At 60.0% G+C, this 26,706-nt stretch overlaps 1 protein-coding gene across 1 annotated transcript in view; it reads left to right on the top strand.

The window, feature by feature from the left end:
- The window catches only part of OGDH (oxoglutarate dehydrogenase), a 63,447-nt gene extending 39,416 nt beyond the window's left edge, over window positions 1-24,031 (top strand). Inside the window, exons 5-23 of the mRNA XM_062178409.1 lie at window positions 4,204-4,319; window positions 8,825-8,979; window positions 9,140-9,286; window positions 10,010-10,100; window positions 10,288-10,467; window positions 14,204-14,332; window positions 16,332-16,511; window positions 16,867-17,019; window positions 17,422-17,524; window positions 17,978-18,106; window positions 18,349-18,499; window positions 18,700-18,827; window positions 18,923-19,101; window positions 19,257-19,328; window positions 19,769-19,897; window positions 20,552-20,624; window positions 22,554-22,717; window positions 22,843-22,997; window positions 23,072-24,031. Coding sequence (XP_062034393.1) covers window positions 4,204-4,319; window positions 8,825-8,979; window positions 9,140-9,286; window positions 10,010-10,100; window positions 10,288-10,467; window positions 14,204-14,332; window positions 16,332-16,511; window positions 16,867-17,019; window positions 17,422-17,524; window positions 17,978-18,106; window positions 18,349-18,499; window positions 18,700-18,827; window positions 18,923-19,101; window positions 19,257-19,328; window positions 19,769-19,897; window positions 20,552-20,624; window positions 22,554-22,717; window positions 22,843-22,997; window positions 23,072-23,192 — 2,555 coding nt within the window. The 3' untranslated portion in view covers window positions 23,193-24,031. The remainder of the gene's footprint in view (window positions 1-4,203; window positions 4,320-8,824; window positions 8,980-9,139; window positions 9,287-10,009; window positions 10,101-10,287; window positions 10,468-14,203; window positions 14,333-16,331; window positions 16,512-16,866; window positions 17,020-17,421; window positions 17,525-17,977; window positions 18,107-18,348; window positions 18,500-18,699; window positions 18,828-18,922; window positions 19,102-19,256; window positions 19,329-19,768; window positions 19,898-20,551; window positions 20,625-22,553; window positions 22,718-22,842; window positions 22,998-23,071) is intronic.
- The last annotated feature ends 2,675 nt before the right edge of the window (window positions 24,032-26,706 follow it).

Below are 26,706 nucleotides of genomic sequence, written 5' to 3' on the forward strand. Positions count from 1 at the left end.
TCTCTCTCTGTCTCTCCCTCTCTCCCTCTTGCAAGTGATGTGAGTATCGTTTACACAGATCCTGTCCACAGGCCGGTTGCTTGTTCCATTTTCCTTTTTCTGGTTTTTGCTGTTTTCGAGTGCACTGCTTCCTGCTCTTTGTTGTTTTCTTCTGCTTACCGGTTTGTTTGCTGTTCCTCCTCTTCTGTAGCTCCTTGGGGACCAGAAGCTGTCTTTCTCCTTTTGTGGTGTGTGTATTTACTACTTAGAAATTTCCCTCTCAGTGCCGCTTTAGCTGTCCCACAAACTTTGTATTTTCACTCAGTTCTCTGCTCATAGATTATTCTAGAAGTGAGTTTCACCATTTATAGAGGTTTTTAACGGCCCAGTATGTTGGCTGCCTTGGCATTTGTTCTGCAGCCTCGTGCACAAAGCTGCTGTTGGGTGCAGCGTCAGCATCCATGTTGATTTGGTCCTGTTGGTGGTCGCCGAGTTCTGCGCCCTTGCTGATGTCCAGTCTAGTTTCTTGGTCGCTTGTGGAGAGGAGAATTGACTGTCAGCTAGGAAGTGAGTCTCTGCTTTCAGTCCCCAGTTTTGGTTCCCAGATTTTGCAGCTCTGTTTTTTGCTGCGTACGCACTTAGGGTAGTGGTGGCACCTTTTTCATGATGTAAATGCGTCTGTCGCTGACCATTTTCTTTCCTCCGAAGTCAGCTTTACTTGATGTTAATAAAGGTACCTCCAGCTTTAATTTGATTAATGTTTAGGTCACATAATTTTTCTATCCTCTTCCTTAAATTTTTTTCATTTTATTTAAAAGGAAGAAAGAAAGCGCTCTTCCTATTTGCTGGTTGACTCCCCAAACGCCCACAGCAGCTGGAGCTAAGCCACGCCCAAGCCAGGAGCCCAGAACTGAGTCCAGGTCGTCTTTGTGGGGGCAGGGACTGAGATATTTGAGCCGTCATCTGCTGCCTCCCAGGGTGTGCATCCCCAGGAAGCTGGATTGGAAGTGGAGCAGCCAGGAGTTGTACAGAGCATCCAGACAACAACTCCTGCACCACATGCCTACCCCAGATTTTCCATTCTTCTTTTTTTTTTTTTAAAGATTTATTTATTTACTCACTTCCGTCTCTTCCATCTACTCCCAAAATGCCCACGGCAGCCGGTGCTGGGCCAGGTGGAAACCAAGAGCCTGGAACTGCATCCATTTCTCACCTGTGGATGGCAGAGGCCCAAGCATTTGAGCCATCACCTGCTACCTCTCAGGGTGCGTCAGCAGGAAGCTCGATTGGAAGTGGAGCAGCGGGGCGTGAATCAGCACTCAGTATGGGATGTGGGTGTCCCAAACAGCAGTGCAGTCCAACTCAACCTGCCACACTGTAACACCCACCTCATTCTTTATTTTAAGCCTGCCCATATCATATATGACGTGAGTTTCTTACAGATGAGCATGTATCTGAGTCTTTTTTTACCCGTTTTGGTTTTCGTGTTCCTTCTGTGTTCTGACGTTCCAGGAGTCCTTCTGTTCATTCCTTCACACTTGGGAGAGCTTCCTTTAGGGCACGTCCTCTCGTTTGCTTTCACCTGGAATCTCTCGAGTCTTCATCCTCTGGGGCCTTGTTGGTGGACACAGCTCTTTCAGGCCCCTCATGGCCTGCCTGTTCTGGGGGGAACCCTGTCCCTCCACGTGCTCTCCCTGTTGCTGAGGTGTCCCCCCCCCCCCCCCCCAGCTGCCTCCCAGCTTCTGTGCCTGCTTTCATTAGACAGGTTTCCTTACGATGTGTTCTGGCGTGGGTTTGTGTAGGCGTGCCCCGGGGACTCGGTTTCTGGAATCTGTAGGTTATCTTCTACTTGATTCTCTGAGTGGCTTTTCAGCTCCCTTTCTCCTCTGCGCTGGGCTCTCCCTGCACAGGTGTGAGAGCTCGCGCCGTCTGTCACAGACCCCCGAGGTTCTCTTTCTGCTCTTCCGTTTCCAGATTCACCTGATCCCTGTCCTCTCCTCCTACCACCGAGCCTGTCCATGGGCAGGTTGTTTCAACCTTTTTGCTGGTTTTCTTTGTGCTGGTGCTTGCTGGTTGGGACTGCGTGTGTCTGTGCATGGCCGTCTCGTGGCGAGGGCTCCCCGAGGCCGCTGGTGACTCCCAGGCCTGCAGCGGGCACCACTGTTGGTTATCTCCTCCCTCAGCCTGAGTGCGTTCCTGTTGAAGCCAGGACCTGGCTGAGATCTCCTGTTGGGCAGACATCTGGGCTGTGCTCTGGGGGAGGGCAGGGTGTGGCCGTGACACTGCAGGCTGGCAGCTGGGGCCATGGTGGCCTGGTCAGGGTGGCTGGGGCTGTTTTGTGAGGTTTGGCTAGAGTAGGACAGCTGTGGTCGGGAGGTTTTCTGTCTGCGTGGGCCGCCTGTTCCATCCTTGGCTCCAGCAGCTGTCTTTCTGTGCGCTCTCAGGGTTTCTGGGTTGCTGATTCTTCTGCCCTAATGGAGGCAAAAAGGAAACCCAGCAGCCTCCCTGGCTGCTCTGCCTTCTTGCCTCCGGCGTTCAGGGCTGTCTTGGGTTGGTTTTCACGTAACACCTGGGTTCCAGCTGTGCTTGGCAGGGGGGCAGTGAAGAACGGGCCTGCTCGCCTGCCCGGGGCGCACGCCTGCCAGCTTCATGTCTCAGTGGCCGGCGTGGGCTGAGCAGAGTTCAGCAGAGTGAGGGCCGGCCCTGCTTCGCCTGGAGACAGGTAGTTCTCACCTAGGGCATGCGCTTGCCTGGTGAAGCCCACCAAAAGGATTTTCTGACAAAATGTGCCCTGCTGGGAGACTGGGTCCCCGCTGTCCCTGGCTCACGTTCCAGCTGCGAACACTGCCTCAGGTGATTGTGTTTTTCCTCCAGACTCTGGGGCCATTTCCTGCAGCTGGGCCATGGATGTGTGTGCTGTGCGTGTCCCCGGGCGAGCAATAGCTATACAGGATGGGCGGGGCGGGGCGGGGCGGGCTGCACTACGTCACTTGTGTGTCTCCAGCTCCAGGTAAAAGCAGCCAGATGTGCTTGTTTTAGTAAGACAAGGACTTAGTAACACAGAGTGTGCTTCTAAGACCTGAAGACCGTCCTGTGACATTAGATCAGTAAAGGCTGTAGTTCTCAAACCCAGAGTCGGAATCGCCTAAGGAGATTCCTGGCCTGCCTGAGCCAGCCCCTTCTGCCTGGGGTTGGAGCCTGGGGATGTATCTGCAGGTCCCGGAGATCGCATCCACCGTGGTGTTGGGAGCTGCTGTGTAAACCCTGTAGCAGCCCTGGCATCTCAGCGAGTCACATTTGCACTCGTGGCTGGGAGACGGCGAGGCCGTGCCAGCAGCCGGGGGAGCTGCAGAGCGCTGCAGGCAGCTCGCTTCTCCTTCCTGGAGCCTGAGGGGACCCTGGCCTGAGCTGTCCGCATGTTGTCCTTCATCAGCCACGTCCTTTGCCCCGCTGTCACCCACAAACGTTTCAGGGTAGGTGCTGGGCGGGGCAGAGAACCCGGGGTGGCATTTGCCAGCCCTCCGCCGTGAGAGTTTCTGTGGCATGGAGGGGTTGGAAGTGTTCTTGCAGGCAGGGAGACAGGTCCCAGAGTGCTCTGGGAGCCGGGAGAGGCAGGTTAGACTCGGGACTGCTGGGTCCTGGCTGCAGAGTGGGTGTCCCGCTTGACCTGGGTATTTCAGGAGGAGGAGTCTGTCCTTACCCTGAGGCCGGGGGCTCTGTGCCCACCACTGCAGCTCTCGGTGGACTGCTTGGCTCCTGGCAGCTGCTTCCCTCACTTCTTGACTCTGGCTCTTTGTCACCTGCCACACACGTTGTCTTACCACGGGAGCACCTGTGGCCCGCTGTGCTCTGTCAGGTCCTCACTTCATACTCGAATTCCCTCCTTAACTCTGTAGCTTTTTGATTGACTTACACAGTGCCTTCTCGTGGCCCTCTTCTCAGCCCCAAAACTGGGACCTTGAAATTTGTCTAAATTATGACTAATTGGTACACTGAACTAATATATTCATAACAGGAGCTTGATTCTGACTTACCTGTGAAATTTCTCGCTACAGTCTCAGTTTCTGACTGTATGTGTCACGTTCATACATGTCAGGGTTTTTTATATGATTTTTTCTTTTCTTTTTACTCACCTGGGGCGTTCTTCCCCTTCCATAAACTGTGGCCCCTTATGGCTCGCCCCGTCCCTCCTCGTCCGGCTTGTCCTACCCACGTGGCCTGCAGGGTTCTACGGCCTGGACGAGTCTGACCTGGACAAGGTCTTTCACCTGCCCACCACCACTTTCATCGGAGGACAGGAGTCGGCGCTGCCCCTGCGGGAGATCATCCGTCGCCTGGAGGTGAGGACGAGTGTGGCCCCAGGAAACCCGTGTCCCCACAGCGGGCGCAAGATGAGCTTTCTTCCATGTAAGGGAGGAAGCTACTCTTCTGCTGTTCTGTAGATTTGTCTGTTGGAAAGGTAGAGAGATCTTCCATCTGCTGGTTCACGCCCAGGTGTGGGCCAGGCCGGAGCCAGGAGCCCAGAGCTCCACCATGGTCCTCCACGTGTGGCGGGGGCCCGAGGACTTGGGCCATCGCCTGCCGTGTTCCCAGCCGGATTGGAGCAGAGCATCCAGGACTGAAGCAGCACTCCAGTATGAGACGGAGGTGTTGCACACTGAGGCCTGTCTCACTGTGCCGCAGTGCCAGCCCCAGAGAAAACATCCCGTCTTCAGATCCCTTTAGGAGTTTATTTCAGTGAGCCCCACCCTCAGGACAGGTGCAAACAGGCATGGCCCCTCAGATGGGTTCCTTCCGCTGGGTGGAGGCTCTCATTCTGCCCCCCCCACACACACACACACTCATCCGTCTGCTGTGTTTCTGTTCTCCTTCCTATGCACATGTCAGGCAGAGTTGTGGCACTGGCCTGGGCTACACCACAGTGACCACTGCGGAGGGGAGTGGCTCTGGTGAGAGGTCTGGGCTAGCGTTTGTGGTCGCTGTTAATGCTGCCTGGTCTTCTGAGCTAAAGAACCCAGTTTAAAGTAGACTGGAAACTCCTTAGGGTGGGCTTTGCAGATGCCGGGCATCTTGCCCACCCAGCGTGTGAACCTATTGGTGGCTCCTGATGTCCCCAGCAGGCCCACTGGGCTCTCAGAGGCAGCTCCTCCCGGGGCTGATGTTGGCACCACCTGGAGAGCTTTCAGAACTGGTCCCCTGCGTCAGAGCCATGCCACCCCAGGGGTCAGCTCCTGCTCCCGCAGAGTGAGGTTTGCTGTAAAATTCTCCTGTCACTGGTTCCACACTTAGCAGAGTGGCTTGAAAGACCTAAGTGTCAGATGGTGGTATTTCCCATAGTCGAGCAGCCACACTGTGGTCAGCATCTTCCTGGAGCTGCTCGCTCTGGGCTTGTAGGTGAGAAGGGGCCTGGGGAAGGTGTGGGCAGGGGCGGGGAGGGACTTAGTCCCAGACGAGGTACCTTCATACCCTCCACACATCCCCCTCTGCTCCAGCGGCACCACATTGACCACACTCTGCTCCTACCCTGGTCAGCGTGGGAGCCGTGAGTCATGTAACAGTTGAGCACTTGCGTGACTTTTTCAGTATTGAAAAGAGAATGTGTGTGATAAATGGGGTCAAGTTAGATAGGAAAATTCACCTCCTCTGTTTCTACCAGGAAAGCTTAAATGCTGCTTGTGGCTCCTGTTACATTTCTTTTTTATTCATTTTTTCAAATGGGAGAGACAGATCTCTTCCGTCGCTGGTTTGCTCCCTAAAAGCCAGTAGCAACACAGCCTTGCCAGGCTAAAGCTGCAAGCTCTCAATCCAGGTCTTCCATAGGGGTGGCAGGGACCAAGTCCCGGACTCATCACCTGCTGCCTTCCAGAGTACACACTAGCAGGAAACTGAGATTGGGAGGAGAGGCAGGCCTCAAATGAGATATAGTCCCCTGGGCAATTTCTTAACTTATACCAAATACCTGCTGATCCGGAGGTTCTTGTGCTCCCCAAGGCCCATAGATGGCACCCACGGAGATCAGGCCTCCGAGGGCCCTGCCCCCAAGTCACTTGACTGCCCATGTGTCCAACCCCTCCCCTAGGCTCTCTGCAGTGATCTGTTAGGACAGGAAGTGTGAAAGCAGTCTGTCCTCAGAGCACCCTGTCCTTCTCAGGGTCCTCCCCGGAGCCCAGCAGCCTTGGTGGATCGCTCCTACTGGGGTCGCATCCCCTGCGGTTCCCGCGAGCCCTGTCCCAAACTGCAGAGGGCACACAGTCTGCACAAGGGCCGCCTCCCTCCCAGCCCAGGCCACAGCTCTGCCTGTCCTCAGAATGCAGACGATGGTGCTCACTGCATTGTCCTTACAAGGAACTTCAGCTGTTGCCATGTGACGTGGGGATCACAAGGTTAGAGGAAGTATGACCAGTCTTTCTGTAACTTGTCTCTTTTGAGAGAGACACAATCAGCCCCTCAAACTCCTGCCCTTTTCGCCTAGCAACGAAGGCAAGGACAAAAGGCACAGCGGGGTCTGCAGGCCAGGAGCGCCCTCCGAGGTCATACGTGGACCCTGCTGCTTTGTGGAGTGCTGTGACAGCAGCGCAGCCGCCTGGCCTGCAAGGACAGGGCCGGGTGTGGGCAGCACACTCCACAGGGGTGGACTTGGTAGTGACCGAGGGAGAGGGTCACCACTGCCACCAGCCGGCCACTTGAGAAGGGGAATGAGGAGCAGGCATTGCCACCCACAGTTGGCAGCCCCCATGGACTGAGGGAAGACGGGGCCTCTGAGGGTCCCAGTGGCACTGGGCTGTGTGGAGCGCCTTTGCTTCGGCTGGTCAGTAGCTCGGGGCCCAGGGGCATGTGTAAGGAGGAGACGGGACAGTGTCCGTGTGGCCCTGAGTGAGGGGCAGGCTGACCACACCCTCCCTGGCCTCCTTGTGCATCTATCTGGCTTAGAAGTTCCAGTTTGGTCATCCTGCAGGCCGTTGCCTAAATTCCAAGGCCTTTCCCAGCGGCATTTTGTCCTTGTCACCAGGGGGGAGCTCCTCTGGACTAGGTGACAGTGAGAGCGGCCGTGTGGCCGTGCTTCCGAGTTCAGGCAGGGTCTGCGCTGGCTCTGGCTCTGCAGAACAGGGAGCGAATGGGCTGAGGTCCAGCAGACCCTCGCCCTGCCCGTGCCCACTGCTTCCCTTGTCTTTGGGAAGCCACAAGGGGGTCACGGGCGGGAGCCTCTGGGCGGGGGACACGGCTCTCTGAGGCTCAGGGCTGATGTGAGACAGCTGAGCGAGGTCTGCGAGAGTCCTTGGGGGCCAGGTCAGCGTCCGTTCCCGCCGCTGCTCCAGTGCTGCCTCGGAGTTTGCTCTCAGCGCCTCACTGGACTTCAGAGCGCTGGCCTCAGGTAGCCCCGAGATGGATTCCTGCAGAGCTCTCTGCTCTCTGGCTTCCTTCCTGCTGAGCCCTGCTTTCTCGGGACCGCCCACCTGAGCTGCCTCCGGGTGTGAGGACACCTAACAGAATGCCCCCAGACTGTCAAGAGCTCCCCCCCCCCCCTTCAAGATTTATTTGGAAGTAAGTTACAGAGAGAGAGAGCTTCCATCCACAAGTTCACTCTCCAAATGGCCACAGCAGCCAGGACCGGGCCAGGCCGGAGCCAGGAGCTTCTTCGGGATCTCCCACCTGGGTGGCAGGGGCACTTAGGCCATTTCATGTTGCTTTTCCCAGTCCACCAGCAGGGAGCTGTAGCAAAAGTGGAGCAGCCAGGACTTGAACTGGAGCCCATAGGGGATGTTGACGTCCCATGGGTGGCTTTCCCCGCTACTCCACAACTCCAGCCACCAGGACCTGTCTTAGGTCATGCATGCAGTCACACTTACTAAAAAGTAGAAGTTAAAAATGTAGAAGCCTGGGCCGGTGCTGTCGTGCAGCGGTTTAAACTGGAGTCCGCAGTGCCGACATCCCACATGGGTGCTGGTTTGAGTCCTAGCTGCTCCACTTCCAGTCCACCTCCATGCTCCTGGCCTGGGAAAAACAGTGAGGGATGGTCCAAGGCCTGGGCCCTTGTATCCACGCAGGAGACCCGGAAGAAGCTCCTGGCTCATGGCTTCAGCCTGGCCTAGCCCCAGCTGTTGGGCCATTTGCGGAGTGATCCAATGGATGGAAATCTCTTTCTCTCTTTCTCTGTGCTTTCTCTCTATTTAACTCTTTTAAACAAATAAATACATCTTTTTTTTTTTTTTTTTTTTACTTTTTGACAGGCAGAGTGGACAGTGAGAGAGAGAGACAGAGAGAAAGGTCTTCTTTTTGCCGTTGGTTCACCCTCCAATGGCCGCTGCGGCCGGCGCACCGCGCTGTTCCGAAGGCAGGAGCCAGTTGCTTATCCTGGTCTCCCATGCGGGTGCAGGACCCAACCACTTGGGCCATCCTCCACAGCACTCCCTGGCCACAGCAGAGAGCTGGCCTGGAAGGGGAGCAACCGGGACAGAATCCGGCGCCCTGACCGGGACTAGAACCCGGTGTGCCGGCACCGCTAGGCGGAGGATTAGCCTGTTGAGCCACGGCGCCGGCCAAATAAATACATCTTAAAAGCAATGTAAAAGCCTGAAACTCTCACTGGCCCTTGAGCCTGTGGTGGCCTGTGGGCCTTCCTGTCACAGTGCCAGTCAGGGTCTTGTGAGGACAGCCCGTCTTCCCACGGTGGACATAGCTCTGCTCCCCTGGCCACACCAGCTTGGCGGCATTGGAGGAGGAAGCCCCTTCTCCCCGGCCCTGTGGCTGAGTGGGCAGCCGGCACTGAGTGGCCGGGCCGTGCATGTGACACATGGCCTTGAGCCAAGCAACCCCTGCTGACCACGCCCTCTCGTGTGTGACGCAGATGGCCTACTGCCAGCACATCGGGGTGGAGTTCATGTTCATCAACGACCTGGAGCAGTGCCAGTGGATCCGGCAGAAGTTTGAGACCCCCGGGATCATGCAGTTCACCAACGAGGAGAAGCGGACACTGCTGGCCCGGCTCGTGCGATCCACCAGGTACACACGATGCTTGCAGGAGAGCCGTGCCTGTCTGCGGGTGGCTGCAGTGGTGTGTGGGAGGAGGGCAGCCAGGAGAGGAGAGTCGGCCTCCGTGCTGGCTCCTGCCCCGACACCGGGACCGGCCCGGGGCACGTGCCTGCCTCTGTTTCCCGTGCAGGTTTGAGGAGTTCCTGCAGAGAAAGTGGTCTTCAGAGAAGCGCTTCGGTCTGGAGGGCTGTGAGGTGCTGATCCCCGCCCTCAAGACCATCATCGACAAGTCGAGTGAGAACGGCGTGGACTACGTGATCATGGGCATGCCACACAGGTACCACAGGCCCTGAGCGTGCTGGAGGCACTGCGTGGGCCCTCCTCAGGTGCCAGCCAGCAAGCTGGGGACGTGCCGAGTCTTCTTTTCCAGGGGTTCTCGGCACCCCTGCCCCAGGGTGGCTCTGTTGTCATTGTCACAGCCAAGGTCACATGTGATTCACACTGGCATTGGCCTTGCTCTACAGTGGGTTTTTTTTTTTTAAAGATTTATTTATTTATTGAAAGGCAGAGTTAGAGAGAGAGAGGGGTCTTCTACCCACTGGTTCACTCCTCAGATGCCCGCAATGGCCGGAGTGGCACTGATCCGAAGCCAGGAGCCAGGAGCTTCTTCTGGGTCTCCCACGTGGGTGCAGGGGCCCAAGCACTTGGGCCATCTTCTTCTGCTTTCCCGGGCCATAGCAGAGAGCCAAATCGGAAGTGGAGCAGCCAGAACTTGAACTGGCGCCCATATGGGATGCCGGCACTGCAGGCAGTGGCTTTACACGCTACCCCACAGCACCAGCCTCATCTGCATTTATTAAAAAAATTAAATCCCAGTGCCCTGTTGGGTGTAACCCAGAACCAAGGCTGCACGGGGCCAGGCCAGGGCGGAACATTTCTGTACCTGCCACTACTCCACTGCCCACACACGTGGCCTGGGGTGCCTGGCCCGGCTCAGGGCCCACCTGCATTGCTGGGGGCAGCTGGGCCGTGGGACACAGCTCACTCGCCTCTGTCGCAGGGGGCGGCTGAATGTGCTGGCAAACGTCATCAGGAAGGAGCTGGAGCAGATCTTCTGTCAGTTCGACTCTAAACTGGAGGCCGCCGATGAGGTGAGGCCCTGCAGACATCGGGGCAGCCTCAGCCCACGCCAGACCCCGGCTCTCCTGGCACTGGGGGCAGAGCTGTCCCCTGCAGCCGAGGCCCTCCCTCCTGTGCCCTGGGGGTTGGGGCGGGGAAAGGGCTGCCCTTCTGAGAGGCCCTGACGGACAGGGTCAGACTCGCTGTTTGCACCGTCAGGGCTCCGGAGACGTGAAGTACCACCTGGGCATGTATCACCGCAGGATCAACCGCGTGACCGACAGGAACATCACCCTGTCCCTGGTGGCAAACCCGTCCCACCTGGAGGCTGCAGACCCCGTGGTGATGGGCAAGACCAAAGCCGAGCAGTTCTACTGTGGAGACACCGAAGGGAAAAAGGTGAGCCCTGGGGCCGCCCAGTGCTCCAGCCCCGGCCACTGCGGCTCGCGGTCCCGGAGTGGGACCCCAGAACTGGCTGGGGCTGGCTGTGCCTCCACCCCATCTGGGGGCAGCCTGTCTTGCAGTAACCGCTCATGAAGAAGGACGTGTTTGTAAGGAGAGACAGGGGTGAGCCTGAAGGAGGAAGTGTGGAACCAACAGCCCTCGAGAGGGAGGGCCTGCTGTGCTCGGGGAAGGAGCTCGCACGGGGGCCACAGCTGAGCGTTTCCCGTGTTGGCTAGCCAGCCCGCTCACGTGCAGAAATCCTCAGTGGGTTTTATTCGTGGCCATGGGCTGCTTCTTAACCTGAAGGTGGAATTGTAGCATTCTTTCCATATAACCACGGCCTAAAGAAAGAAAAATCAAGCGTCTGTCATCTTGACCATGTGCATCCTGGGAACGTTCAAAGTGGGCTCCGCAGACCAGCTCTGGGACTCTGCTATTCATTTAGGAAAAGATCACGTGTCCCAGAGCTCACAGATCCCACACAGAAGCACCGGAACCTGTGGCTAGCCGGCAGCTGCAGACCAGGAATGACACATGCCATACCGTTGATAGCGGGCCAGGGTTTGTCCTGTGTACCCGGAGAAGTGCCAGAACTGAGCAGCTGGGGAAGAGGCTGCTGTTGCAGGGGTGGGGTGGGTGGGGCAGGTGCGTCTGTTAGAGGCAAAGCCAAGTAGTTTGCTGGGTGCCACCATTTAAAGCGCTCTAAGTCAACTAGCTGCATCCTGAGGCTTTGAGAGAGGGAAACTGCCCCCGCGGGCCTCGGAGAGGGGCTGAGGGCCCTCGCGACCACAGAACTACACTGGGGCGGAGCTTGCCTGGAGTGCTGACGTGTCCTGGGAAGGCAGGAAGGAGAACTAGCGGTGGGGGGTGGCACACGTTACAAATGGAGCACATGTTGGTCCTTTGGGAGAGGCCAGGACGAGGACCTGTGGAGACTCAGTTTCTGTTGAGGGAATGCCCCTGTGCAGTGCGCTCTCTCCTGCCACTTTCCTGAGCCGCCTGGCCCAGGCCTCACAGCTGCTCAGTGGGCTCACGGCAGCCTCCGCCCCCTGCCCGCTGTCCTGTGCTGATCCAGCATGCCCAGGGAGCGATTCGGTTGTCACAGATCCAGTACTCGAGAATGTTCCATGTGGTCTGTAACTCCTGGTGTTTCTGGAAGATTCCATCTTTTCCATAACTGTGGGGGACGTCCCATAACCTGTGTGATTGTGAAACTGACCTGCTATGGCAACTGCCAACGTGGCCTTTGGGACACACGTCCATGGGAATGTGTCCTTCCTCATTGTAGCCATGCCAGCCCACGCGCAGGGGGACCTGCTGCTGCCAGAGCTGGTGGTCAGGCCGCCAGACGGCGTCTCTGCAGCCATCACTGGCATGCGTCTGATGTCACGATGCAGAACCACACCCCTCTTGTGGCACTGGAGCACGGGGCGTGCTGAGTGCTCGCCTGCGGGAATCGGCGTGGGGCTGAGAAGAGTTGGCCGCTGGGGAACACCCTGTCCACTGTCCAGCTGTCCTTGTCAATGCCTGCACGGCTACCAGAGACGGCACACGTGCAGTCCTGTTTCTAAAACTGGACAGCAGATCACGAGCCTTGCCTTCCTCGCCGCAGGCCGAGCACGGTGTCGGGACACCTTGGCTGTGTTGCCATGACGGCTGTTTTGGATGAGATCAGTGTTCAGACATGAGGCCTTGGAGGAAGCAGACGGCCCTCCCCGGGGTGGGGGACCTTGTCCTGTCCGTTCAGGACTTGGAAGGAGACTGAGGTCCCCACACAGGCACTCTGCCTCCAGATGCCTCTGGACTTGAGCGCGGGCTTTCTCCTCCCTGGCCTCGGTCAGCCATGCCCTGCTGTCCTACTTCCTTTGAATCACCCAGTCGCTGCCCCCGGCCTGACCCCCTTGGTGGTTTCTCAGCAGGGCTCGGGGCCAGCGTGCCCCGCGGTAGCAGGCCGCAGCGGATGGGGAGCCTTGGGGCAGTGGAAGTGACGTGTGCGCGGCTGGAGGAGATACCGCAGTTGTGGGGAGGTGGTGGCAGGGCAGGAGCACAGCTGACGTGCACACGTGTGTGTTTCCTGCTCTCTGAAAGGGCCCGTCCTCCAGGGGGAGGCTGTGGCCGCAGTGGTGCACAAAGCACAGACGGACCGGGGCAGCCCGGTGGTGCACGAAGCACAGACGGACAGGGCAGCCCGGTGGTGCACGAAGCACAGACGGACAGGGCAGCCCGGTGGTGCACGAAGCACAGACGGACCGGGGCAGCCCGGTGGTGCACGAAGCACAGACGGACGGGGCAGCCCGGTGGTGCACGAAGCACAGACGTACCGGGGCAGCCCGGTGGTGCACGAAGCACAGACGGACCGGGGCAGCCCGGTGGTGCACGAAGCACAGACGGACGGGGCAGCCCGGTGGTGCACGAAGCACAGACGGACGGGGCAGCCCGGTGGTGCACGAAGCACAGACGTACCGGGGCAGCCCGGTGGTGCACGAAGCACAGACGGACGGGGCAGCCCGGTGGTGCACGAAGCACAGACGGACGGGGCAGCCCGGTGGTGCAGGACGGGGCAGCCCGGTGGTGCACGAAGCACAGACGGACGGGGGCAGCCCGGTGGTGCACGAAGCACAGACGGACAGGGCAGCCCGGTGGTGCACGAAGCACAGACGTACCGGGGCAGCCCGGTGGTGCACGAAGCAGACGGACAGGGCAGCCCGGTGGTGCACGAAGCACAGACGGACGGGGCAGCCCGGTGGTGCACGAAGCACAGACGGACGGGGCAGCCCGGTGGTGCACGAAGCACAGACGGACCGGGGCAGCCCGGTGGTGCACGAAGCACAGACGGACCGGGGCAGCCCGGTGGTGCACGAAGCACAGACGGACCGGGGCAGCCCGGTGGTGCACGAAGCACAGACGGACCGGGGCAGCCCGGTGGTGCACGAAGCACAGACGGACCGGGGCAGCCCGGTGGTGCACGAAGCACAGACGGACGGGGCAGCCCGGTGGTGCACGAAGCACAGACGCACGGGGCAGCCCGGTGGTGCACGAAGCACAGACGGACGGGGCAGCCCGGTGGTGCACGAAGCAGACGGACCGGGGCAGCCTGGTGGTGCACGAAGCACAGACGGACAGGGCAGCCCGGTGGTGCACGAAGCACAGACGGACGGGGCAGCCCGGTGGTGCACGAAGCACAGACGGACAGGGCAGCCCGGTGGAACAGCAAGAGCGTCGGATAACGCCGGGCTCTGTCAGCCACACGGGGCCTGTGGGAGGGGAGAGCGCACCGGTAGAAAGTGTCACCTCACAGTGCTGCCCTGCGCTCCCCACCAAGGAGGAAGCAGAGAGGGAGGCCTGTCAGGTGACCAGGGTGCTTGGCCTGATGCCGCAGTGGCCCTGTCCTGCGGGTCTGGGCCAGACGGGGCCAGTGTTGCCTCCTGTGGGAGGGTACCTGGAATGGTGAGCCACAGTGGCCGTCCGAGTAGCACAGCAGACAGTGGGTGCAAGATGGCAGGTGTGTGGGGTTGGCCACAGGATCGGGGTCCCTGTGCTCTCCTGCCACCTCAGAACAAACCGTGGCTCCCATCCGCTGCCTGCCCTGCGGGTCCGGGCTCAGGATGTGGTGGGCTTGGGTTCTTCACCGCCTGCCCTTGTGGGCTTGGTGTCAGAACACAGTGCATGCAGCCCTGCTTGGCGTCTACAGGTCATGTCCATCCTCCTGCACGGGGACGCTGCCTTCGCCGGTCAGGGCATCGTGTACGAGACCTTCCACCTCAGTGACCTGCCGTCCTACACGACCCACGGCACCGTGCATGTGGTCGTCAACAACCAGGTAACCTCCGCCCCATCTCCCTGGACAGTGCTACTTGGTTGTGTGAACGTCCGTTGCCTTCTCATTGTCAAAGTGAGTTGGAGCGGGCGTTGAGCCCAGTGGTTATTAGAACGCTGGTTAGGGCACCCATTGCCACGTTGAAATGTCCACGTTCAGTGCCCGGCTCCGGCTCCTGACTCCAGCTTCCTGCTGGCACAGATCCTGGGAGGCAGCAGTGATGGGTCAGGTGCCTGGGTACCCGGATTGAGTTCCCAGCCTCAGCCCAGTCCTGTCCCTTTGGGCATCTGGGGAATGAACCAGTGGATGGGGGCTTTTTTTCTTTCTGTTTCTCCCTCAAATAAATAAAAATTCTTTTTAAGTCATTAATTATTTTCATCCATTTGAAAGGTAGAGTGACACAAAGATGATCTTCTACCTGCTGGTTCACTCCCTGAATGCCCACAGCAGCCAGGGCTAGGCCAGGCCAAAGCCGGGAGCCCTACCTTCCATCCAAGTCTCCAGTGTGGGTGGCAAGGGCCATTTGAGCCAACACCTGCTGCCTCCCAGCATGCATTAGCAGGAAGATGGATTGGAAGCGGAGGAGCTGGAACCGGCACTCCAGTGTGGGATACGGACATTCTAAGCTGTGGCTTACCCCACTGCGTCACACTGCCTGCCCCATAGAAAATTTAAATATGGAAATGCTCTTTCAAACGTCGGTGCCTGGAGCAGACCTGTAGCACAGTAGCCAGGTCACTGCGGAAGTCCTGGCTCCTCCACTTCTGATTACAGCTTCCGACTAACACACACCCGGGGAAGGCAGCAGGTGACACCTCAAGTACTTAGGTCCCTGTCACCTGTATGTCAGGCCTGGTTTGAGTTTGAGGTCCTGGCTTTGGCCTAACCCAGCCCTGGCTGTTGCAGGCAGATGGAAGGTCTTGTCTGCCTACCTTTCAAATAAAATGAAAAAGTAAACTTTTTAAAATGTCAGTGCTGTGAAAACAGAGGCAGGCCCAGGAGCCTTTAAGATGGACTGGACTGGCTGGCGCCACGGCTCACTAGGCCTCTGCCTGTGGTGCCAGCACCCCGGGTTCTAGTCCCGGTTGGGGCGCTGGTTCTGTCCCGGTTGCTCCTCTTCCAGTCCAGCTCTCTGCTGTGGCCCGGGAAGGCAGTGGAGGATGGCCCAAGTGCTTGGGCCCTGTACCCGCATGGGAGACCAGGAGAAGCACCTGGCTCCTGGCTTCGGATCAGCACAGTGCACTGGCCGCAGCACGCCAGCCATTGGAGGGTAAAGCAACGGCAAAGGAAGACCTTTCTCTCTGTCTCTCTCTCTCTCTCACTGTCCACTCTGCCTGTCAAAAAAAAAAAAAAAAAAGAGTTACCAGCAAGCCAAGAAGATGCTGCTGGCTGTTTGTGGACAAATGGAACACAGAGAGCGGCTCGTGGAGCTGTCCTCTGGTTTCAGGACAGGAAGCTGTGGGCAGGGGCCTGTGGGTTCAGACCCAGAAACAAGAACAACGAACCGTCCAGGTTTGTCGTTGCTGGGGGCTGGCTGCGTGGAGGAGCAGTGTATAATCATTCTTTATCTGAAATATTTCATACAGATGAAACTTTAAAGTTAAAAATTAAGAATGGGGTAATTAAATGTTAATATACCCAAGAGGTAGGGAGTTTTATTTGCAAAGGAAAAACGCTCAGTGTTGATAAGGCACAGAAATCGTAGAAATCATAAGCTTCTGAGTTTTAAATATGTTTGCGTTTATGTGCATACAAAGAAGATAATCTGCAGACGTCAGCATACTCACACTGTGGTGTGTGGAATCACAGAATGCTTGATTCTTGATTCTCTGTGTGGAACATAGATGAATTTTAGAAATCAGAACAGGAAAAGCCTCGGAGAACGTGGGCACTCCCTCCCCCCGAGTGGCCGAGCAGCAGGGGCAGGGGCCAGCCTTGCCCGCGCCCTCCCCCTCACTGGCTGCGCCAGCTGCCCATGTGCCAGACTGTGTGTTCCTTGCAGATTGGCTTCACCACAGACCCGCGGATGGCCCGCTCCTCCCCGTACCCCACCGACGTGGCCCGTGTGGTGAACGCCCCCATTTTCCACGTGAACTCAGACGACCCTGAGGCCGTGATGTATGTGTGCAAGGTGGCAGCCGAATGGAGGAGCACCTTCCACAAGGATGTGGTCGTCGATCTGGTGAGTGACCCTGGGCACCCTGGCCCCAGGCAGAGCCTCACCCCACCCCCTCCCTCAGCCCCTGCATCCTGTCGGAGGGGCTGGGCTCCCTGAGCATCCTGGGACTTCCTAGCTCTGGCCCCATGTGGGTTCCCTCCAGCTCCAGAACATCTGAGCCTAGCACAGCCCGGGTGCTGTGGGAGCCAGAGTTTATCTTGGGCCTGCTTTGAGAGTAAGGAGAATGTGTTCCTATCACTCTGATGGATAGCCAGGTCAAGAGACAGGACCCTCATTCTAGAGAAGGAGGTAAACTGAGGCAGCGCTCCTTCCCAGGGCTTGCTGTGGTCTCTGACAGCTCCGGCACTGTTCTGTGCAGGTGTGTTACCGGCGCAATGGCCACAACGAGATGGACGAGCCCATGTTCACGCAGCCCCTCATGTACAAGCAGATCCGCAAGCAGAAGCCCGTGCTGCAGAAGTACGCAGAGCTGCTGGTGGCGCAGGGCGTGGTCAACCAGCCCGAGTACGAGGTGCGTCCTGCCACAGAGCGGGGCCACCCCATGGGAGGCCGCCGTGGGCGACAAGAGACAGGGAGTGAGAGCTCCACCCCTGCAGCCCTTCATCCCCCAGGAGGCCACTGAGATGGGGTCTGCGGGTGGGGGTGGCGGCTGCTGGCTCCCTCAGCTGACACAGCAGGGCAAGGTCTGGCTCCACCCAGGGCCGGGTGTGGTCCCCCAGAGGCTGTGCTTGCTTGCCTGCCAGCAGGCAGCCCAGGAAGACACCCCAGAGACAGACGTGTGGGGCGCAGACAGAGCTCTGGAGCCCTGCACCCCAGGGCTGCGAGGAGCAGGCCATGGGGCCCCGCACACAGGAAGTACGAGGTGCGGCGGGGGCCGCTGTCCCCGTCCAGCAGTGTCATGCCCGACCCCCAGGAGGAGATCTCCAAGTACGACAAGATCTGCGAGGAAGCTTTCGCCAGGTCCAAGGACGAGAAGATCCTGCACATCAAGCACTGGCTCGACTCGCCCTGGCCTGGTGAGCAGAGGGCCCCGCGGAGACCCCTTAGTGCCTGCGCGGCGGCCAGCAGGCCCCTCCCAGAGACCCCTTAGTGCCTGCGAGGTGGCCAGCAGGCCCCTCCCAGACCCCTTAGTGCCTGCGAGGCGGCCAGCAGGCCCCGCGGAGACCCCTTAGTGCCTGCGAGGTGGCCAGCAGGCCCCGCGGAGACCCCTTAGTGCCTGCGAGGCGGCCAGCAGGCCCCTCCCAGAGACCCCTTAGTGCCTGCGAGGCGGCCAGCAGGCCCCGCGGAGACCCCTTAGTGCCTGCGAGGTGGCCAGCAGGCCCTGCGGAGACCCCTTAGTGCCTGTGAGGCGGCCAGCAGGCCCCTCCCAGAGTCTAGCTCCTCCTGCATGTGCCCCAGTCAGCAGCACCCCCGCGCAGGTGTCGTCCCGACATGGGTGCTACAGCGCCTCTGCCTGCCCTCCCTCGCAGGCTTCTTCACCCTGGACGGACAGCCCCGGAGCATGTCATGCCCCTCCACGGGCCTCACCGAGGACGTCCTGACGCACATCGGCAACGTGGCCAGCTCCGTGCCTGTGGAGAACTTCACCATCCACGGAGGTAAGTGTGTCGGGCTGGCCGGGGGGAACACTGGCCCTCTCACGTCCTGTAGAGGCCCCGCGGCCCCTCCCACTGCTGCTGTTGGCAGAGCCCTGGCTGAGGTGTGGCGGGGAGGCTGAGCGTTCTGTGCCCTTCCACACCACTGGCAGCCCAGGGGCTGCAGGGGCAGAAGACCCTGGCCCCAGCAGAGTGGCGCAGCCACGCGGGCCAGGCCTGCGGCGCTGTGAGGGCTCTGTCTGCAGGGCTGAGCCGGATCCTGAAGACCCGCGGGGAGCTGGTGAAGAACCGCACCGTGGACTGGGCTCTGGCGGAGTACATGGCTTTCGGCTCGCTCCTGAAGGAAGGCATCCACATCCGGCTGAGCGGCCAGGACGTGGAGCGTGGCACCTTCAGGTAGCATTGAGGCGCACGGGATTCTGGGAAAACAGCTATGCGGCCCAGGCATTGCGGCTGCTCTGCCCTCGCCTCGTTTGCTGTGCCCTGCGTGCCTGGCGGTCAGTGCCCTCGAGCGTGCAGGGTCACTGGGTGTCCGTCCTTGATGCGTGGGCTGTGGCAGCTGCACTCCAGGCTCACGGATCCTTGTTCTGCCCCAGCCACCGCCACCACGTGCTCCATGACCAGAATGTGGACAAGAGAACCTGCATCCCCATGAACCACCTCTGGCCCAACCAGGCGCCCTACACCGTGTGCAACAGCTCGCTGTCTGAGTACGGCGTCCTGGGTGAGCCTGAACCCATGGCCCTGCCCCGGCCTGCAGCCCCCTCCCCGCCTGCTGGCTGACGCCCAAGATGGGGCTCTCCCCCTCGTTCCTTACAGGCTTTGAGCTGGGCTTCGCCATGGCCAGCCCCAACGCCCTGGTGCTCTGGGAGGCCCAGTTTGGTGACTTCCACAACACGGCTCAGTGCATCATCGACCAGTTCATCTGCCCCGGGCAGGCCAAGTGGGTGCGGCAGAACGGCATCGTGCTGCTGCTGCCCCACGGCATGGAGGGCATGGTGAGCCCGGGCCGGGCACGGCCTCACACCACGTGCTGTGCCAGTGGGGGGAGGGAAGGGAGCTTCGTCGCCAGCAGGAAGGACCAGAGACAAGCTAGGTGGCCCAGGACGGGGAGCTGCGAGCGCTCCCGAGCCAACGCGGGTGTCTGTTCCAGGGGCCAGAACATTCCTCTGCACGCCCAGAGCGGTTCCTGCAGATGTGCAATGATGACCCAGATGTCCTGCCGGTGAGTGAGCGGAGTCCGTCGGTCACCCAGAGCTGTCCTTCCCTGGCCTGGGGGCTCAGGTCAGGCCGTGGCGCAGCTTTGCCTGATGTCCACACCCTGCTGCTGCTGCACACAGTGTGCCGTGTGGCTGCCTCCACACAAGCTCCTGAACCAGGCCCGCACAGATGTTGGAGGGAGAGAACTTGGGGGCATTTTACTGAGATTCCAAGACCTGAAAAGAACGGGTGGTCCGTTTCTAAGGAGGATTAGAATTGGCTTTAGATAGAACCTGTGTCTCCTAAAATAGCATCTGTTTTGTGCGGGGTGAAAGTTCACAGCAGTGGGAGGGATCCAGGGTGAAGCAAAGGGTAGGGCCGCTGGGAGTGGGGCCCCTTGTTCCCAGACACCCACGTGCAGGGGCTCAGCGCTCCTGCCCAGCCCCCGGCCGCTCCTCCCCACAGGACCTCCAGGAAGCCAACTTCGACATCAGCCAGCTGTACGACTGCAACTGGGTCGTCGTCAACTGCTCCACGCCCGGCAACTTCTTCCACGTTCTGCGGCGCCAGATCCTGCTGCCCTTTCGCAAGCCGGTCAGTGCAGGCCTGGCCTAGCCTGAGGATGACCTGTGACCCAGGGCGCTGACCCTGGGACGCCGACACAGGGCCGGGCTTTTCCCAGGGCCTCTAGCTTGGGGCTGGCCAGTTGTTGCCTGCAAGGGGTGCATGGACAGGATGGAGTCAGAGCTGGGTCCCTCTTGGTGTTGGTCCCAGGGAAAGGCAGACTGTGAGACCCAGCCCAGCAGGGTGAGGGTGGTCATGGGAGCAGCTGGTCGGGGGACCTGAGTATAGGAAGACAGAGACCCGCAGGGCCCAGGGCTTGGAAGGAGCTGCGTGTTGGAGAGTAAGTAGGCGCTGGGTTGGGGGACAAGCAGGAGAAGGAGGGGAGTGTTCCCAGCAGCCCGTGAGCTGGCAGGGCAGGGCGGTCCTGGGGTTGGACCTTGTCACACCCTTAGACAGGCCGAGGGTGTGTTTGCTGTGGCTGCCAGAGGCTCCGGGCTCTTCCTGGGTACAGGGTGGGGCCAGGGGCTCAGCAGCTGGGAACTGGGTGTCTTCTGCCCCGCTGAGGGAGGCTGCGCCCACACTGGGGCCTTTGTCTGTGCTGTGTCCCAGGGTCCAGCTTGGGTGGCCTTTGCTTTTGATCAGCTTTTGGGATTTGTGGAGCATCATGGGCCTGTTGTCTTTCAGTTGATCATCTTCACGCCCAAGTCCCTGCTGCGCCACCCTGAGGCCAGGACCAGCTTTGACGAGATGCTTCCAGGTGGGTGGGGGTTGGGTTGGGGGTTCCCTGCTGCCGTCTGTGGGGCTCGCAGGACTTGTTTGACCTTTTCTGGTCGTGGGCAGAGGCTGCTGGCTCTCGCCTGTGAGTGCCCCCGGGACTGCGGTAGAGGCTCTTGAGAGCCGGCAGGGCTCCTATGACTCCTCCACCTGCACCCCGGGTCCTGCAGGGAGCATGGCTGTGCCGGTGCGGAGTGAGGCCCAGGCCTGAGGCCTCCGGGTGGCTGTGGGGAACAGGTGCTGGCAGCCGTAGCCACTTGAACGTGCATAGGCGCTCCTGGGGCCAAGGAACTCGCCTCCTCAGGGCCGTGCACGTACGAGCACGTCTCCGCAGCCCTGCCTTGGGCCCCGTGTTGGTGTGTGGCGGCGGTGGAATCTCGCTGGAGCGTTTGCCAGACCTGTTTTAGCTCTGAGGAGCTGCCAGACCCCGCCGCGGCGCTGCGCCGTGCTGCATTCCCTGCCGCCCTGCGCGTCCGGACACTCGCACTCGCTGCCTCCCACTGGGCTGTTGTTGGCGGCCGTCCTGCCGGGCGTGAGGCAGTGATCTCCTCGTGGTTTTGATTCTCATCTGAAAACCTGACGTTGGGCATGTTTTGTGCGCTTAGTGGCCTTTAAAGAAACGTCTCCACCAGGAGCCAGGTGCTTCTCCTGGTCTCCCATGTGGGTGCAGGGCCCAAGCACTTGGGCCATCCTCCACTGCCTTCCCGGGCCACAGCAGAGAGCTGGACTAGAAGAGGAACCGGGATAGAATCCGGCACCCCGACCAGGACTAGAACCCGGTGTGCCGGCGCCACAGGCGGAGGATTAGCCTAGTGAGCTGCGGCGCCGGCCAGCTTTGGCAACTTTTAAATCCAAGTGTCTTTCTGTTGCTGAGCCTGAGTTCTCTGTGTAGCCCAGCTGTCGTTCCTTACCAGAGACGTGCTTTCCCCCATTCCGTGAGTTGCCTTTTCATACTGTTGATAATGTCTTGGTTTACAGAACTTTTTCATGAAATGTAAGTGGTCTGTTTGGGTCATATCCAAGAAATTATTGCCAAGTCCATTTTTATAAAGTTTTCCCATCTTTCTCCCAAGAGATTTGGAGGCCTAACTCTTAGATGTAGCTCTTTGATCCTCTTTGAGTGAATCTTCCATACATGCCTTCACGTAAGGTCAGCTTCGTTCTTTCGCACATGGATCCCAGTTTTCCTAGTACTGTTTGTCAGAACGACCGTCGCCTCCCCCAGCAGACGGAATCCTGCTGGTCGATCATTTGTGTGTGTACGCAAGGGTTACCGTGGGCACCGTCTGTTCTGGTACCGCGCTGCCGGGCACAGTCCCAGTCTCACTCTGGGTGGCAGGGACCCAGCTGCTTGAGCCGTTGTTTGCCACCTCCAAGGGACTGCGTGGGCAGGAAGCTGGAGGCACTCTGAGTGGGGCCTGGTATCTTAATCAGCGTCTGAACCACCGTGCCAAATGCCCACCCCACGTCCGTGACCTCAGAGCAGAGCCGTCAGCCTCCAGCCACGGAGTCTGATTTTTCCTGTGGGCTTCACAGATGGCTTTTCTCATGTTGGCATTTGAAAATTTTCATCATGGCACTGAGTTTGAACGTGATTTCCTTCACTCGACCTTGTTCCCCTGGGCACCTGGACTGTCCTCTGACCTCTGTCGAAAGTTCTTACGTTTGTAGATGCGTGAGGTATAGGCGTGCAGGAGACGGGTGTCCTGATGGCTCGGTTGTCCCTGAATGCCCGCATCAGGCTTTTTGGAAGAATCAGCCCTAGCACAACGCAACACACTTCTCAAGTGCTCGGTGTGCACCAGAGGCTGTGCGGGGGCGGCCTCCGCCCCACGGGATCCTCCGCTCACAGCCAGCACCGCTGGGTGGGCCTGGAGGAGAAGCCAGCCCGGCCCCGGGGATTCTCTTGTAGGGACCCACTTCCAGAGGGTGATCCCGGAGAGCGGCCCTGCAGCTCAGGCCCCCGCCGGTGTCAAGAGACTCCTCCTGTGCACCGGCAAAGTGTACTACGACCTCACCCGCGAGCGCGCCGCCAGGGGCATGGCCGAGCAGGTGGCCATCACGAGGATTGAGCAGGTGAGAGACGGCGTGTGCCGGGCCGGCGGGGCTGTTCTGCGAGACGGCCCCTCGGGGCAGCCCCTGCCTGCGCCCCGTGGCGCCCTCCTCACTGCCCCGACCCCCCCCCCCCCCCCGCCCCGCAGTTGTCGCCGTTCCCCTTCGACCTTCTGCTGAAGGAGGTGCAGAAGTACCCGAGCGCCGAGCTGGCCTGGTGCCAGGAGGAGCACAAGAACCAGGGCTACTATGACTACGTGAAGCCCAGGCTCCGCACCACCATCGACCGCGCCAAGCCCGTCTGGTGAGGCCCCGCCCCCGGGGGACGGGCTGGGCCCGCCATGGTCATCGCCCTCACGGCCCGTCTGTCTGTCCCAGGTACGCGGGCCGGGACCCAGCAGCCGCTCCAGCCACCGGCAACAAGAAGACGCACCTGACGGAGCTGCAGCGCCTGCTGGACACCGCCTTCGACCTGGACGCCTTCAAGAAATTCTCGTAAACGCTCCGGGGTGGGCCGCTGCCCCCATGCCCACGCTGCCCCTCGCTTCTCAACTAAAGGATAGTGCCTGAGCGCTGCCCACACTCTGCCCCTGCTGTGCCCTCGTAGGAATTAGGCCCCTGTTCCCGAGTGCTGGCTGCCCGCCGGCCTCCGGGCTGCCCTGACTCCTGGCAGGCTGAGCAGCTTGCTGGGGGGGGGGGGGGGGGGAGAAGGGTGCCCCTCCCCCCAGCTCTGGCTACACCCCTTCCCCAGTGCCACCCCCAGGGCAGAGGCGAGCCCCTGTGTGGCCTCCCTGAGCGGCTGTCCTTGTCACCCAGCGAGGCGTAGGCTCCTGCACTGGGACAGGGGCTTTGTCTTCCCACAGCCAAGCCTCAGGATCCAGAGGGCCAGGACTGGCAGGGCTTCCAGGAGGCCTCGGCTGTGGGCTGCACCGTGGATGCTTGGGGTGGCTCGAGCCCCATAGTGCCCATCCCAGGCTTCCCCGTGAGTCCAGGGCCGCGCATGGGGGCCGTGTCCCACTCACTCCAGGGCCGGGCAGCACCCTTGGTGCCCACAACTGGGCGCTGGCCGCTCCGTCCCAGTCCCACGGACCTGCTCCCCGCCACACCCCGCTCCCTGCTGTTTCCCGAGATCCCGGTGGAGACTAAATGAGTCCTTTCTTTGCTGTGCCAAAGCAGGTCAGGAGCAGGAGGGGTGAGGGCTGGCAGCCGAGGGCCAGCCGCCTTCGTCCTCACTTTGACCTTCACAGGGACAGATCTGATTATTTATTTTGGTTAAAAAAAAAAAGAACAAAAACAACTTTGCATTGCATCGGCTTGACCCATAAACTAAGTTATCCACAGGCTGTCTGAGTCATTCTGTGCACTCCGCCTCCTCCCAGGGGCCAGGCCCCTGCTCGGACATAGCAGCCGAGGCCACCAGCGCCCCCTTGCATGCTGGGCAGTGTTGCCCAGGCCCAGGGCCCTGACGGGCACCAGTGCTGTCCTCATGAGCATGGTGCAGCGGCCTGGCTGCAGGGCTCAGTCTAGGTGCAGCCTGGTTCTGGTCATTGCAGGCCCTGTGTCCTCCTCTCTGGTCAAGAGTCTAAACCATAGTGACCCAGGCGTCGGCCTCCTGCTGGGGCAGGTGATGGCCTGGGAGTGTGTCCCCAGGCCCGGCCACCCTTGCTCTCCGCTGTGCCCACCTGAGCCCTGCCCTTAGTGTCTGGATCTCGGGTTTACCCCACCGCTGCCTCCTGTGACCCCAGCCGATGCTGAGAGGAGCCGGTGCTCAGGACACAGGTCCCGCGCCTGATGCAGTCGGGATCCGAGCCGCACGGGAGCTCCCTGGGGCTGGAGAGTTCCTGACTGCAGGAGAAAGCTCTTGGGAACATCCCCCACTGGAGCCTCCATCTGGGCAGTGGGTCAGGCCTCTCCTGTTTCACCCCAGCCCCAGAGCCCTGTTGGAGGGTGGCCACAACAGGACGTTCTGGCACGGGGCAGCCGGCAGCACTTCCGGGTCAGGTGACACTCGGCTCGTGGAGCAGCTCAGTGCCACGACCCTGAGGTCACCGGCCATGAACCCTTCCTGTGGGGCTGTGACCTCGGGGGTGGGCCTGGCTCCTCAGAAAGCTGTTGAAATTAGTGGGGGCTCTGAGCCACGCTCCGAGCACTGATCTGTGGCCCTGAGCCCCCTACAAGAACTGAAGCGCACTGGCCAGGGGCCTGCTGCTGCGGTGCCACGGATTGGCCTGCTGGTGGCGCCCTCCTCACCTGCTTTCGCTCCGGGCCAGCAGGGAAGCAGGCCAGGGCCCACTGTGTGCGGCGTGGGGCCAGGGAAGGGAACGCGCACAGTGGGCAGGGATGGCCCAAGGCAGTGGCATCGGTGAGGGAGGCGTGGGCCTGGTTCTCCGCACGAGCCTGTGTTCAGGACTCACAGGAGCGGGGCCGTGGGGCCGGGCACACAGGGACTCCGGGAGCTCCTGGCTGCACCTCTGCCAGGTGGACCAGGGGACTTCCTGTGCTGCTCTGGATGTGAAAGGGCCCACGTGCCCCAGGCACACGCGAGACTGGATGGTGCGATGGTGGACTCTGCCTGTGGCCACACAGCTACTGACAACTGCAAACCCAAGTGGGCAACGGTGTCCAGCTCCCTGGCCTGCCTGGGAGGTGCGGCACCTGTTGGCTGCTTAGTCCAGGCGGCTGTGGCGGTGAGCTCGGGTCAGGATGGGATTCAGCTAGGACTGGCGTGAGGAGAGACCGTAGAAAGTGCCCGTTTTGGCGTCTGTGAGCCCGCAGGCGGAGACCCCCTCTTGTCCAGCTGCAGTGTCCACACTGCCACAGCTAGCCAGCCTGAGCCTCCCCTAACCAGACCGGGTCAGGGCCTGACGCCAGCTCTGCCTCCCCCAGCCCACTCCAGGATTTGGGTTCAGTACTCACTGGTGAGAGTTCACCGGGTGGCATTCAGGGGCCGTGGCACCTCAGGGAAGGGTTGCCATGGGCACAGCAGGCAGGAGGCCACGCCCACACGGTGAGCAGGCCTGGCTGAGAGAATGGAGGCCAGGTGTCAGGGTGATTGGGTAAGGGGAGGAGTTTTCCTTTGGATCCTGGAAACAGCTCACAGGAATCCTGCTTCGCTGAGGAGTGGAGAGGAGGAGCATAGGGTGACCCCCAGAGACCTCGGCCCGGAGCTGCCCAGGCTGGTGTGCGGGCCCCAGCTGGAGGTGGCCTGGCCCAGAGCCCTTGCCTGATTGCAAGGGGGGAGAGGCCTCCAAAAGGCACCTGTGGGGGTGGGGCTAACAGGCCCTGAGGCTGGAGTGACTGACAGGGTCCTGGGAAAATAAGTAAATCCTTTAAAAAAAAGGCAGCCAGCGCCGCAGCTCACTTGGCTAATCCTCCGCCTGCGGCACCAGCACCCTGGGTTCTAGTCCCGATTGGGGTGCTGGTTCTGTCCCGGTTGCTCCTCTTCCAATCCAGCTCTCTGCTGTGGCCCGGGAAGGCAGTGGAGGATGGCCCAAGTGTTTGGGCCCTGCACCCGCGTGGGAGACCAGGAGGAAGTACCTGGCTCCTGGCTTCGGATCGGCACAGCACCGCCTGTAACAGCCATTTGGGGGGTGAACCAACGGAAAAGGGAGACCTTTCTCTCTCTCTCTCTCTCTCACTAACTCTGCCTGTAAAAAAAAAAAAAAAAAATTTCTGGGGATACTCACACCAGGATCTGTGTCAGTTGATATAATCATGAGTTTTTTTCATTAGCCTGTTACACTTTCAAACTTGGATTCCTAAAACAAACCCCAGTTTCTCATGGTATGTGATTCTACATTGTAGAGTTCTTTCCTTACATGTATTCCTACTTTTGACTGACACGGTCATCGGCCGTAGCTGTCTACAGCGTGCGTGGTGACGGCCCTCGTCCCTGTGCGTTGGGAACACTCCAGTGCTCTGGCCCAGCTGCTTGGAGATCTGCAGTTGCTGTCAGTTTTGGCTGGGCTGCCCTCCTGCAGCTAGGAACATCACTCTGTCCTGTGGTACCCTCG

Source organism: Lepus europaeus, chromosome 20, assembly GCF_033115175.1.
Source record: "Lepus europaeus isolate LE1 chromosome 20, mLepTim1.pri, whole genome shotgun sequence".
Lineage (NCBI taxonomy): Eukaryota > Metazoa > Chordata > Mammalia > Lagomorpha > Leporidae > Lepus > Lepus europaeus.